Source organism: Protomyctophum parallelum (assembly GCF_964188405.1).
Source record: "Protomyctophum parallelum genome assembly, chromosome: 10".
Taxonomy (NCBI): Eukaryota; Metazoa; Chordata; class Actinopteri; order Myctophiformes; family Myctophidae; genus Protomyctophum; species Protomyctophum parallelum.
In genome coordinates this window covers 39487694-39503058 of record NC_139704.1, presented here as the reverse complement: position 1 = coordinate 39503058, position 15365 = coordinate 39487694, and the positions used below count along the sequence as shown (strand labels likewise).

At 40.0% G+C, this 15365-nt stretch overlaps 1 protein-coding gene across 1 annotated transcript in view; it reads right to left on the bottom strand.

Annotated features, from left to right (window-relative positions):
• Positions 1 to 777: 777 nt before the first annotated feature.
• LOC310865416 (VPS10 domain-containing receptor SorCS3-like) overlaps positions 778 to 15365 on the bottom strand; it is a 61227-nt gene continuing 46639 nt past the window's right edge. Inside the window, exons 23-27 of the mRNA XM_083774521.1 lie at positions 13695 to 13826; positions 13043 to 13142; positions 5475 to 5580; positions 4595 to 4755; positions 778 to 911 (exon numbers count right to left, since the gene is read on the bottom strand). Coding sequence (XP_083630647.1) covers positions 847 to 911; positions 4595 to 4755; positions 5475 to 5580; positions 13043 to 13142; positions 13695 to 13826 — 564 coding nt within the window. The 3' untranslated portion in view covers positions 778 to 846. The remainder of the gene's footprint in view (positions 912 to 4594; positions 4756 to 5474; positions 5581 to 13042; positions 13143 to 13694; positions 13827 to 15365) is intronic.

Genomic DNA, 15365 nt, shown 5'->3' with positions numbered 1-15365 from the left:
TGTCATGCTATGGAGTAAAATTAAGGCCTAAAGGTGTTGTAAGTGATATTTATGGTTTAACCAAAGATTTAAATTTTCTTTGTTAAATGGTTAAAGCTCTACATTAATGAAGTAATCATTGCTATAGAGTGAGTGTTCAGGAACAGGAGTATCCCTGTCTCACCAGCTCTTTACTAATGAGTTATGAGTTCTCTCTCCTGATTGGATAAAATTGGTATCCCGACCGGAAAATGTATTAAATAGCTGTAGAGACGGGGAGACCCCGATTTACAGAACAAACACTATAGCAATGATTACTATGGGAATATTTAACTTATTTGAACACAACGTACATCACTTATTACCACCTTTAAGTCTTCATCTAGAACCCTGCACTGTGAAAGTCTTGAGTGTTCATTTATCTCTGACAGGGTCGTTTTTACACAAGAGTTAAATGAACACAATTTCACAGTGTATGCCTTAAAAGTTTTGCCTATATATGTATACATTTCACAACAGCATCTGAGAAAACATTCTTATTTGAAAGCATTGTTCCATCGCCCTAAACACATCTCCATCAACTGTGCATTGAATGATCCTTTCCAATAAGCATCCACAGATACAGTATCACATTATGGATGTATTCTGTATATTTACATGTCAGTCCAGTATTTATGGGTTGTTTTTGTTTTGTTTTTACAAAGTATTTTAAAATACACATCAGTCTATTCATAGGTGAGTAAATGAAAAACATGACTTTGAATGGTAGCAGCTATATCAGCGTTGTTTAAACAATGTCAGCAAAGCATTTGAGCACAATTTTAACACCATAGTCTGTACTTACTGTACTCTGCAACACAGTATGTCTCAGACATTAGTACAGTTGGGAAACTCCCTCGTAATCACTCTCTCCATATTTCTTCCAACTCCTCCTGGGGATAATACAAACACATAATGCGATAAACGAAACAATGTCAACTCCTTTGAATTAGCATAATCATCACTTTCAGGTGGTAAACCTCCTATCTCCATTTTTTCATAAATCAATGCTATTAATCACCCTTTACACCTGTCTGCGGGTTTGAATAATGAAAATAATTAACAGGAGCATGTGTCGAAATCTCCTAACTAATTGGATCCATAGGAACACATTTTTCCCCCCCTCTTTTTTAATTTCCTGAAAAATACCAGACATACAAGGTTTCCACCCCGACAGTGACAATATATTACACACAGAAAACCAGTTAATTCCTGTGGACTACGTCTGCCGCCCGCACAGTTGAAATCCTAAGTGTTAATTCATCCATTTGTACTTCTGCAACCAAACGGACCCTCACGGATCCATTTGGTTATGCTCGTACACTCTCACAGTCACAGTTAAGTGAGCTCTGAAGATTTCCACTGTGCACTGTCCCGGCCACAGCGCCGCTGCCCTTTGTGAATAAAGAAGTTTTGAAGGCAACCCAAAGCGGTTTATTTGTTTCAGATCAGCAAGGTCGGGATTAAGGTGAGCAAGGCTGGGAAATGAAGAATGGCCAAAGTGCTGAGTGACCAGAAAAAAAGGTCGGGGGGCCACACGTCTATGTCAGGCACACCGCAATGCAACTTTTTGTCAAGCACAGTCCACCTTGCAGACAGTGGTGAAAGTACATTTACTTAAGTACTGTACTTAAGTATAATTTTGAGGTATTTGTACTTGAGTATTTCCAACTTCAAATACTTTTACTTCTACTCCATCTCGGATCATTATTGTGCTTTTACTCCACTACAATTATTTGAAAACTTTAGTTACAAATTACTTTGTAGATTTGTATTATTATTACAAAACATAAATTGACCACTTCAGCCCTATACACATTTCAGCCATTTGAAAATAACAGATCTACAAGCTCGCAATGTGAGCTTGTAGAGGTGCTATTTTCAAAATAAATTACATTTTGTACATTTGAAAACTTGCGAAATGGGATCTTCTGCATAATGAGTACTTTTCGTAATTTTAAGTACATAGCTTTTTCAGAAAACTGTCGGGATGTAGAAGACATTTTTTTAATCTGATCTCAGGTCAAAATGGGCCTTAAACATCGCCTCTAGAACTATGGTTTTCAACCTATGGTCCAGGGACCAAGTGGTGGGCCGCGAGGGTATTGCGAGCGGGCGCCCAAATAATTGGCAAAACACTAAAAGTGTAATGATAATATTGTATTAATATAAGTATACATCTTTTTTTTTCTTTTAATCCTTGAAAATAATGACTTTTCATTGTGGTACATAGGAACTTGTTCATCTAAATATATATATTGCAGTTCTGTCATATATTCGAGATTCATTGGGCATAAAGTTAAATATTTCAAACCTTTTTAATTTGAATCTATCTTAATCGATTATGGCATATGCTACAGCTCATATTATATCAAGTTATATTACAGAAAAAAACTAGATAAATTGCCCCTCTGGGAACAGGTCTCCACTGGGGCAGGTCAGGTTGTGGCCTCCTGGTGGCGCTCTAATAGGCCAATGTGAAAAGGGCAATTGGATGATTTGAGGCATTTTGTTCCAAAATATGTTTAGAAAGAATCCACCTGTTGGTGGCGCTAGAACAGGTCAATGTGAAAAGGGTGGGATATATTCCTCAGCCTAGTAGGAAAGTCTGTGAAAGATTTCACGTAAATTGCACGCTGCGTTCATGATTTGAGGCTTTTTGTTCAAAACGGGCCAATCCTGCAAACTTTGAAAGCCAATGTTAGCCAATTAGGATGGAATATGAAATATCGGACAGATCCGTCTTGAACACATGACTTTAGAGATAGTGTGAAACGATTTGCGGGATTTTTGGACAGAATCTGGAGGAGTAATATTTTAAAAAAGGGTTTTTCAAAAGTCGGCCTCCTGGTGGCGCTATAACAGTCCGTTCTGGAAAACTGAGTGGAGTGTGTGTGCAAGATTTGGCATCAACCGGGTTAACGGTGCCAGAGATTAGCTGGTAACAGACGGGCAGAAGGACACACGGACTCACACACACGGACGGAGTGCAAAACAATTAACTTTTCCACAATATTCATCTTTTGTTGTTGTTGATCCATTGATCCAAGCCAGAACCACAATCAATTGATTGTGGTTCTGGCTGCTGTAATAACTGGTTTGATGGGTGGACCGCGAACATCACTGGCAGTCTGGCACACTGGCATAAGTGTGAGAGGGAGGTTTAAAATAAACAATTTAAAAAAGTTAGTCAAATTTAATTAAATGAAAATGCTGCACATAATTGCACATTCATTAAAACACTGAGCTCTGACTGGGGACTGCATGGGGAGTCTGGGAGATAGCTGGGGTATTGCTTTGATTCTAATATAATGATCATTATAACAATATGAAAGAAAGTATTTAAAAACATATGGAAAAAAGGTTATATTCGTCGACTGGACAATAAAAATACGTTGGAATTTTTTATGTGGCATCATTAAAATTAATGTTGACATGGTGGTGCCATGATGGCACATTGACTAACTAGAAAAACAACTGGCACTCTATTTCAAAAAGGTTGCACATCCCTGCTCTAGAAGACATCACACGTACACAAACAAAAACCCTCGACTTTTCCGCCTGAAACTTTTGTGAGATGCCATTGCAATAATGCAAGTCACGAGTACAGCAGCTCTGTATTCTAAACACCAAAAAATAATTGCATTGATAACCAGGGGAAATGTAGAAACCTTGCTGTCCCCACCTATACTTGAATTTAGATGTCACATCATTTCAACCACAACATAACGGAAATAATTCTATTATAATGTATAACCAACCTCATTAGCCTTCTGACACAGGAGAAAATGCAGATAAAACAGTAAGGTGTAAACCAAATGCCACACAACCACCGTGTTTATGGCAGTGTAAAATTAATGAGCATGTTTCCCCTCTGTATCACAGCCCAACAGTGTGACAGGCCTCCTTTACAGCCATGCATTAACATATGACTCATATCAAGACTGCCCTGATTTGAAATAAACTAATTTACAGCTTGCAGTATAGACATTTTGAGTAGGCATGGAATATACATACATACACTTTCCTTTGGAAAATGTTATATATTCCCTGCTAGCCTCGCAATATTCATGGAAAATGATTCCCTTATATGTTTTAAATGTATTCCTGGATGCATGCTTTTTCTTCAAAACCTGGCATAGCCAATTAGCATACTACAAGCATGTGCTACTGTATATTGTATTTTGGTGCTATTATTAGCTTGCTGTGTAACAGTCGCACATGTAGGACTACAGTAGACTACATTACAGTTGCTATTATGCAAGATATAAAAAGATAAAGAAATAAAGATACAAACCAAAATAAATAACAAATACAGCTGAGACCATAAGCCCCTTTGTTCGATATGTGGACCCCTCTGATAAACATGGGAATTAAGATAACAAGCTACTTTGTTTCAAAACAAGGCAGCCCTCGCTCTCCCCTGTGGCACCTTCCCCTGGCCGAGGCCTCACGACACCACATGTAAAGTTGCCTCCAATTGGTAAACTTGTAGGTCTCAAAATAGCTGCACTAAACAAGCTCCTTGCAGACTCTAAATCCCAGTGTAGGATTTAACTGTGTAAAGATAACGTACCTCTGCTCCGGGCCTCCAGGTCTTTTTCCATGAGGTCTTTCGGGGAGGGGAATTCACTGAGTTTCAGCTTGGACATGTTATCGTTCGGCCCCACCGAGCCCATCATCTCCGGTTCCTTCTCGTGGCTGTCCTCAGCCTGAACGTGGATCCAAGGGATTTTCCTAACACCAAGCAGAGTGCTAAATGCAACATCACAGATTGTAATATTTACACAAGTACTATATACTTGGCCCTCTCCTTTTTTTCAGTCTACATCAAATGTCTATGTGGTGAAAAGAGCCGATCTACAAGCTCACAACATCTTGCATTCATTCAGTTGTGAGCTTGTAGATTTGCTATTTTCAATGGATGCTTGCCCCCGAATAGGGACACTAGGGTTTGTGTAAAAAAGAAAAGCTAATTTAATACCGTAATATCACTTACTCCTAGTAACAGAGGTCTCCCTGTTTCTCTAGCTCTTCAGTTAAAAGAAAATGCATTTTCAGGTCAGGAACTTAGGATACCAATTTTAACCAATAAGGAGATCGATCTCATACAGGATACAGAATAAACAAGTGATGACAAGAAGAAATGAGCAGACAAAATTGGAACACTGGAATACTATAAAATTTAAGCGGAAAAATGGGAACTATCTCCCGATTGAATGAAATTGGAAACCCACCTGAAAATATATATTTTCTAAAATAGTAAAGAGCTGGACGAGAGACGAGGAGAGCCCTGTTTCTGAACAAACACTCTCTATAGCAACGATCACTATCAAAAGATAGAGCTTTACCTTTTCACAATAATTGTTTCATTTTAACCCCCAAAAATATCACTTATACTACCTTTAAACCTAAGCAAATACTATACCCTTTGCTTGATCTCAGAGTGAACATACCTTTTGAATTTGTAGATGAAGAATGCAGCCAAACCAACAAACACCACAGAAAGGAGCATCAGCATGGCTGAGCCACTGTGGATGGGGTTGGAAGCCACCAGTGGCGCTACAGAATCACAGAGACAAGCATTCCTCATGAGCTACACTACAGTCCCATGCCTGTTTTAACAGTATGATACACGGCTGACACAACATGCACTGATCAGTTGTTCTATTAACAACGTTGCAATTCTTCAACACTTGGGAGATGCGATCACCTTCGTTCATTCTCCACATTATGTAGCTCTTGCATTTTGATCAAACTCAATATTGTACAGTATATGTATCTTTTTTTACAGAATATCTCAACATTGACAATGATACAATTTTCTTTCAGAATATATTCACACCCGTGAAAAGGAATAGTTTTTCCACATTTGTAGTCGGGGGATATTTAAAAGAAAATCTGAGAATAAAGTCCTAACCAAATCAATACATTTCTTCACCAATGTGTTTGTAAAGGTGTCTAGTAACACATCTCACAAAGATTTAAATTATGTTTCCCTAGGGGAATCTGTGACAGCTGCTGAAAGTTGGGGTAACATTAATAACCTATGTATGCAGGCAACATTTACACATTTTCATTCTGCTTTAAGTAGCATGTGAGGGGTCAAACTAGGGGTTTTTCATGACTCAGAATGATTCCATTGCAAGCATTTGTTTTGCACAAAAAAACACTCCTAAAAACGGCCATAGGCACATTTCCAGGTCATAACATTTGTGATTACGGATAACATTGCTAAGGAATGTTTTCCCAGATAATTTTTCAGATTAAATTCCCTCACCCTAGTTTAAAAAGGTGTTTGAAACAGGTATGTTAAATAAACCATTAAGGAACAAAGAAAAGGCTCTGCACTGTCTCAAGCTTATACAACCAGCACTTCATTAAACAGACAAGGTTCCTCGGGATTCCTTTGTGGATTGTGATGTCTGATTAATAAGATCCTGGGGGACGGTGTACTCATGAAACATCTTAAGGCTAAAACTAGCCACTAAGTGTCCGATTTAGGAGTAAATCTTTAAAATAATCGCCATGTCATTCAGAATTCTAGGGCCCCCCCTTTGTAAGCTTGAAACAGTGTGTAGAATGCTCCTCTTTGTTCCTTAAAATATAATTACACTTGAAAAGTTTGATAATGTGGATATGATTATCATAGTTCATCATTCATTATTTCACAGTCAAATGAGTTCAGAAAATGGGATCAGATTATATATGAAGTATTTTGTGTTCTCCTACATGACACTATAACCTCCTAGTTAGGGATTTCTCTTAAAAACCTGTTCACAAAGCAGCTGAGATCAAATAAGGATTGAGGAGAAAGATTCACACACCAAATATTCACAAACAATAAAAAAAAAAACATAAAATCATGTCTGTAGAGACTATTGCGCCTACTGTATGTGACCAAATCATGGAAGAGAACTGATTAGAAATATTCACGGTTTGATTAAAATCACAATAATCCCTTCCAAAATGTTCTATATTGAAAATACAAGGTGGGACACGGCAGTTTGAATCCAGAGTGTTGCATATGGAATCTACACTATGACAATTTACGCCTCCCTCCGGCCGTGAAACAACTTGATTAATAATCCAAGCATGAAAAATAATAGTAATTATAATAATTGCGACCGTAGGTTATTAGTGCCCGGCAGCCGGCAAGAACTAGAGTTCTCGACAACTCTCTACCACCCTTAGATCTCCATGTACTCTATGCAGCTGACCTGTTCTGACATTCCATATGTTGATCTGACCTAATCAAACCCTGTACACTCAAGACACGCTCCTTATATGGCCAGTACAGAATTAATTCCATGTTGATCTGACCCCCCATGCCAAAGCGCCAGCTCTCGCCCAGCAGTCTCCGTCAACGAGGCGGAAGCCTCGTTTACGCGACCTCGGTCGCTTTTCACCCTCGGGCGTCTTACTGGTAATAACTAGAAATGCACTCTGTCGCGCTCTGGTTGGCCAGTACTTGCGCACCCTCTGCTTGCACAAGTAATAATAATAATTCCATCTAATGAATGAGTTAGTTACACCAAAACTATATTGTGGTATTGTTGGTCTAAACTGGTGAAGTAAGTTTATTACAATTGCCAAGTCTGTCACTTCCACACAGCTTGTACAGTACAATGATGCATTGCACAATATAATGCACATTCATAGATGGAGAGCTAAGGGAGAGAGAGAGAGGGGGAGAGAGAGAAGAGAACACCAACAAACTAAACATGACAACATACCCCACGCAGCTATGACATGTGCACCTGGCCATCTGCCAGGACGCAGACCAGAGAGAGAGAGAGAGACACACACACACACACACACACACACACACACACACACACACACACACAGAGGCCGTGCATCTATGTCACACATGCACAGTGATTCTCAACCTGTGGACCGGGACCCACTGGTGGGCCATGAGGATAGTGCAATTGGGCCCCCGAACAATTGCCGAAACGCTAATCAACTATAACTAAGCAAATGTAAAAAATCACACCCGTGTAAACTGAGTGGTGCAACTACACATTTATTGTTATAGTTACTGTACTGTAAGGTATTTGTAAAATTTGCCTCAGGTTGTAAAACATTAGAACCAGGAAAGCATCTGTGTCATTTTACATTTTTGGTTGAGTACTCTAGTCTGTGCATGAATTTCAAGGTTTCTCAACAGCGTCACTTGAAGGTCTCACACACACACGTGCGTGCACGCACGCGCGCACATACCGCGGTCATGCACACACACGCACCGCGTTCATGCACGCACGCAGCATTGATGTGTGTTGCTACGACGCAGCATTGTGTTGCTACGTGCTATACACACACACACGTGCGATACCGCACGCACGCAGCGCACGCAGCATTGATGTGTGTTTTATTTGTGGATATAAATATCTTAGTTTTACCAACATTGTTAATGTGAAATAGTTTCAAGATGCTTATTTATTTAAATTGTGATAATTGCTATAGCTATTGGAGCTCTGATGGTCCCAGCGTCCCAGACAGACAGGGGACGTAAAGAGGAAATTAATATGCCCGGGTAGAAGGCATCATGAGTGGGGGTGACTGTGAGGAGTGACTGGTGTTGACATCGCGGATCGTCTGACTCTGCCAAAACGGAACAGTTACCCTTTAAAAAAACACCTCAGTTTCATTGTAACTGAGATCATAATTCATAATTTTTTAATACCGTATTTAGCTATAACGAGCGCAAATGTTCGATGCTAATTGACAATGCTACTCTGCTACTACCATAGAGCGCAGGGGAAAAAATGGCTACTCAGCCGCACAAGAGGAGATTAGACCCCATCCCTCCCAGAGAAAATCCCATAGCCTGGAAGGACGATCGGCCTGGCTCGGCCAATGATTGAACGACTCGTTCGAGTGACTGGTGGGTCCGTGCCATAGAGTATGGTCCGTACGGGAGATCCTATAGTTTACAGGACCGAAATGAACGAAATGAACGAATCATTTTAGTGAACGAACGAACGACCGATCCGTTCACTGAGGTTTCACAGCATTACCCCACACGGACATTGCTGGCCATTGCTGGTTTCACGCATGCGCACACCACTCGTGCTCATGACGGATACATACATGATACACACGGACATTCCTGGTTGTAGGAATGGTTGCACCACTCAAAAATATTTATTTCTATAAAACCTTGAAACACCAGTTCCACTGATCCAAGCCTGTTTGTATACCGCTCCTGCAACTGTTACAGTATGTTCATGAGGTCCCAAATGGCATCACAGCACATTTAATCAGTGCAGAGTTTAGGAAAACAACACGCAAAACACATTGATATCTTATAGGGAAATACTGTCAGATGTTTCATGCAAACAATATTGTTCCCATACCCCAGAGGGACGGGCCCATCTGCTGTTTATATCTCAAACCCCAGAGGGACTGTGCTGGAATGGCTAGTTTGTTGTCTACGTTCCACAATCTAATATAAATGAAGCGGAATAACTCCCATATAGCCAAGTATATCCTGGAGGAAAGATTACAGTCAGGCGCTTTGCTAACACTAACGGCCAAATGCATATCAATTTGGGGGTCCTTGACATGAAAATGTTTGAGGACCACTGCTGTAGACTATAGTTGTCCATCATCTCTACCATGCAGTGGACCACTGTGGAAATAAATGGATGACTTTTCTATGTATATTATCCTCGGATCTCTTTTTAACCTCCTGCAATGTTGGCTGAGAAAGCAATTAAATAAATCAAATCAAATGGACAAGCTACTTGGAAGCTGTAGTGAGCTCAGGCTACCAGTTACTCTACATTAACTAAAGCTTCACTTCACTGGAGTGCAGTGAATATAAATGCTGCAAGCTGAGCTACAGCAAGCAACATGGCAAAAGCAGTTTACTAGTTAACTTTGTTCCAAGTCAGACAGTTCTATCTCAGAGATTCATAAAACTGTCAGTCAAACAGATCAGCAGGAAAAACTTTTAGTTAAATTGTTTATTAAACAATAAGCTGAGCTCTCACTGCTCCAAAACCAATTTGGCAATGAAAACAAATGGAAAAGTCAAGTGTGTTTGATCATCTATGTTTGTGCGTGTGTGGTTGTGCGTACGTACAGTGTGTGTGTGTGTGTGTGTGTGTGTGTGTGTGTGTGTGTGTGTGTGTGTGTGTGTGTGTGTGTGTGTGTGTGTGTGTGTGTGTGTGTGTGTGTGTGTGTGTGTGTGTGTGTGTGTGTGTGTGTGTGTGTAACAAATGGATGTAGTGCATACAAAAATGTGTACAGTATATTGCTCACCACGACCGGATTGTTGACCTAGTAACTGATGCAGTTCGAAAGTATGTGCCATCTAGTGCAGCAATGTATAAACATTCAAGAGTGTTACCAGATTGGTTTAGCTGTGCATGCGATGTCTTTGCTAACATCCCAAATACACCTGATGTTGTCTTTGTTAACACCAGTCACAAGGAGGTCCTGATTCTGGAGGTGGGCTGTGTCTTTGATTTGTACATGGACCAGGCATTCCAAGATAAACATTCTAAGTATCAACCATTACTTGGAAGTATAACAATCCTGGGGTATCGCTGTAGATTTGCCATACTACAAACACTGTTCTGTTTCGGCTGTTATAGGCAGTTTGTCTGTGTGTAGGAGGAGGTGCCATGTGTATCCTTAAAGCGCAAATAACATGCATTTTAAAACTGCTTTTAATATTTAATATCATATTGTCTATGTCCCTCAAAGTTATTTCTAATGGTTTGAGCCTCAATCACCACTCTGATATAACCAGGCCTTGTCATTTCTTTCTGGACTTTGAAAGCAGTTTTAGCTGCAGTACCACAATGTCCTGAGGTGGTGGGGGTGCTGATATGCAGATTATTTAATATTTTAGTCATTATAATACTGATGCTAGATAAAACCAGGCTTGTTTCCATGCCATGCCAGCTTAGAAAATCAACAATGGTGGACATTGTAAACAAAGTGGAAATGCAAATTTGGAACTGAAGACTGAAGAAGAGGAGGAATTATACAAATTAGGGTGACATTGGTGACATCACGATGAGGCCAAAATCAGTCGAGCTGTTCCTGACAGCAATTTCCATTAAAACACCCATATGACATGAAGGCCTGATTGTTCAAAATTGGTTATTTGTGGGGATAGAAAACACACATGAGAGCCCCAAAAACACAAAAGAAATTGAAAAAGTAGAATTTTATGTTATAGGTCCTTTAAGTGAACATGAACTGTCAACCCCGTTATATTTGTTTCCTTTAATTAATTGTAATTTGTGGATTAAAATAAAGTGTGTGTGTGTGTGTGTGTGTGTGTGTGTGTGTGTGTGTGTGTGTGTGTGTGTGTGTGTGTGTGTGTGTGTGCGCGAATTGGCACCTGTGTTTGGGTATGCTAAATCTAGACAACTCAGAACTCAATAACTCAACTCAAACCACAGTAGCAAATATAATAGAATAAAGATAACTGTGTGCACATGTACGCGGCGTGTGTTTGTGTGTGAGATAGAAAGAGAGAGACATCTATTCTACTCAAGTACAGTATCTCTCAATTGGAAGCAAGTTTCTCCCACTGCCTATCAATGTTTCCTCCTCCTCACTATGAAGTGGCCAGGCTGGACCTTGATCTTTCTCACAAGAGGTGTTTGTTCAAAGGACACAAGAGAAGCTTTTCTAAATTCAGGTCAGAAATGTTCCTATACGTTCCTATAAGATGTATTCCCCTGCAGCAGACAAGTCACAGACATCAGCCCAAGGTTTATTTTAAGGTTGTCTTTATAATGCATTATAGCGCATTTATAATGCATTATAAAGATGACCTTAATATAAAGTGTTACCATAGATTTTGCTGACTTTAGCTGGATTTACAGATAAAATGAATTATTCTTACACCTAAAATCTATGCCTATGTCCTGTATTTGTTGTTACTGCCAGAGTTGTGTAAAATTATTTGCCTCTTCGCTTGGCTAGTTCACACTAGTGAATTATGAAGATGACCTTAATATAAAGTGTTACCATAGATTTAGCTGACTTTAGCTGGATTTACAGATAAAATGTGTAATGAATTATTCTTACACCTAAAATCTATGTAAGTCCTGTATTTGTTGTTACTGCCAGAGTTGTGTAAAATGATTTGCCTCTTCGCTTGGCTAGTTCACACTTGTAAAAGAGACTTTAGTCTCAATGTGTTTTTTTACTGGTTAAATAAAATAAAAATAAATTAAACTCAGGATTGAACAGATCTCTTGCCAGGTAGGACTAATACATGTACGTTTAGCCTTAATGTCTTTGAATACGGCTCCGGGAAAGTACAACGTTTAAGCTATATCATGATATTACGATAACCGGAATCCCAGACAATATGCAGCCTCTCCCTAGCATGTTAATAAGCACACGCCTGTTATGCCTAGTCAGGCCTTTTAAAGTGCTGATGTGCATTATTCAATATGTTGCTCCTCACCAACCATGTTTCATGCCTTTACAAGGAGGCCTCTACACGCTATGACCTTTCCAGATCCTTCTAAAGGCAGCCAGACCTTTGTATGCAGACACAAATGAAGACAGATCAGTCAGAGGATGAAAAGGGTAAAGCCATGCTGGCTTGATCGACACGTTTTTGCGATATGTTAATATCACACTGACCCTGACCATTTTCCTTGGTGCATACCAAATGCCTACTTTGTCAATCATCTTATCGATCGAATTAGACACCTTTTATGCCTTGCTTATAAAGCCGGGGGAAGATATTCAAATGTTGAGGCATACAATATGATTAAAATCAGCACTAGGTAATGCGCTTATCTATCTCATGCATTATTATTTCAATGTACAGTATGTGCAGACGGGAACATCAGATCATAACAGATGCCTGTGTTATCTTATGCACCTCGAACAAGATAAAGCAAAAAAAAAAAAGCTGAACTACGCTGAACTAAATGAATCCATAAATCTCATGTAATACTTTGTTGGTAGCTATTTGATTCATAATGGAGCAGCCAAAGTCATCCAAGAGAGAATAGTGAGTAATACGGAGACTTACCCAAAGTTTGCTGTGTGATATACACGATAATGCGAATGTCAGCTTTCAAATCAAACTGGATCAAGCCTTGGTTCAGCGCATTGACAAAGATATCAGATATCTGTTGGAAAGAAAGTAATGTCACATTGAGTCAAACAATAACAGCACTAGCTTTGTCAAATTAATGTTCTGAAGCAAACTTCCAGCACACAGATCATGCATTCTTTAAAGATGGAGTGCCACAATCTTTTTCCACCCTAAAACATGATCACCAGGTATTATTGTAATATAAGGAGGTAGAACTTTTTCCAAAAAGTGTATTTGTTAAAATCATGCTTTTATGTGGACACGCCCACCAGTTCATTAAGTATGCCTGGTTTGCCTGGTGGGTGGTGATGGGTGGTGATCCACCTGAACTGAAGCCGCACCCACAACTGTAGTTGTATGATAAAGGGGGAGGGGTTAGGGGAGGGGCTGATAGTGTGATGTCACTATATTACTGTTTATTTCATTGGCCCGTTTGACTGTCCAGGAAGAAACCCTAAATACAAAGTTAATACACCATTGCACATATAAACGACTCCAGGGTGTCTCATGAAGTACTGTCACCTCATAAAAAAATAAAAAAATTGTGGCACTCCATCTTTAAGTACCACAGTTGTGTGACTCTTACCCTCTCCAGATCCTCCTCGCTCCTCTTCTCGTGTTCAGACGAGTGTGTGTCGGGCAAAATGAAGAGCTCGGCGATGGTAGGGAGACCAGGGTACAGTGACACCAGCAGCTGCTCCTCTGGGAAGCCGGACACCTGCAACGACACATTACGAGCCTGTATAAACCAAGTATGGGCCATTAATAGGCTATTCATGAGCAGATGAATCTCAAACACATTTGTTCCAAATAGCATTGTGTAAGGAATAATTTTAGGGGCAGGTGCATGAAATGATAGCAACAGCATGGAAAGGCAGGTTTATTACAATACCGCTTGGGGTAAAATAATTAATAATACCAGTAAGACACCCTGAGAGCGAGTAAGTGCACGCATCCTGGGGTGATGGCAGACTGCTGGGCGAGCGCTGGCGCTTTGGCATGGGGGGTCAGATCAACATATGGAATGAATTCTGTACTGGCCATATATGGAGCGTGTCTTGAGTGTACAGGGTTTGATGAGGTCAGATCAATATATGGAATGTCAGAACAGGTCAGCTCCATATATGGAGATCTAAGGGTGGCAGCGGGGGCAGTGTCTTGAGTGTATAGGGTTTGATGAGGGCCCAGATGGGCTGGCCTTAATTTTCGGGTCTGTTGAGAACTCTAGTTTTCGCTGGCTGCCGGGCGTGGCTGCAGAGTTTGAATGGACAGGTATCAGTCAAAAGGGAGACATCGAAGAGGAAGGACAGGTGGGGAGGGATCAACATATGGAATGTCAGCACAGAACAGCTCCATATATAGCTCAGATGTAGAGTTGCTGGCCGGCTATGCAGATCTAGGTAATGAGTCAGTCTTCTCCATGTATGGATATCCAGGTTTTGATGAGGTCAGTGTTGTGATCTTCATATATGGAGATGGCCATACTGTATATGGAGCGTGTCACGAAGCATGACAGACTGACGGCCATATATGGTGGCGTGACGGATCGACGGACGGACAGGTTTTGCAGGTTTTCATGGTAATCTGCGACCTACAGTCGCAATTACCATCATTTTATGTTCTCTAGTCGCATAGATTCAAATAATCAGAAAATGTATCAACGGATGAATAGATGAATAATAAGTTGCAGCCCCATTATTCATTAGGGCAGATTGACAATTTCTTCTTTTGCATTTAAACACCACAGAACATTGTGGAACACAGCAGTGTTGATTTTGCTGACTAAAACAAGACAAGCCTTTTTTCACTGACGAAACTACATTAAAATGTAAAATTATGACTAAATATATTGAGATAATTTTGTCAACAAATAAACTACCGGTAGTTGAGAAGAGTATTGAGAAGTCATTTTATGTTTGGTTGCGCTCGGGTGTTGAAAATAGACAATCTACAAGCTCACAACGCGCTTGTAGAGCGGCTATTTTCAGCATGCAACCAAGGGTAAAATCAGGTATTACGACCTGCCAAAATACATTTTGTCGACGAAAATCTCATGATATTTAATCGACTAAAACTAGACTCAAACATTTCAGATTACTAAAATATGCCAAAAACGGGGGGAATCTTTTTATTCAAAAGACAAACTAAAACAAAGATTTTTAAATTGCTGTCAAACTCAACGCTGGAACATGTGCAGTATTGTGCTCACACGCATGAGAGAACCACGGTATAAAATAGTAATAGACAAGAGGGGAGC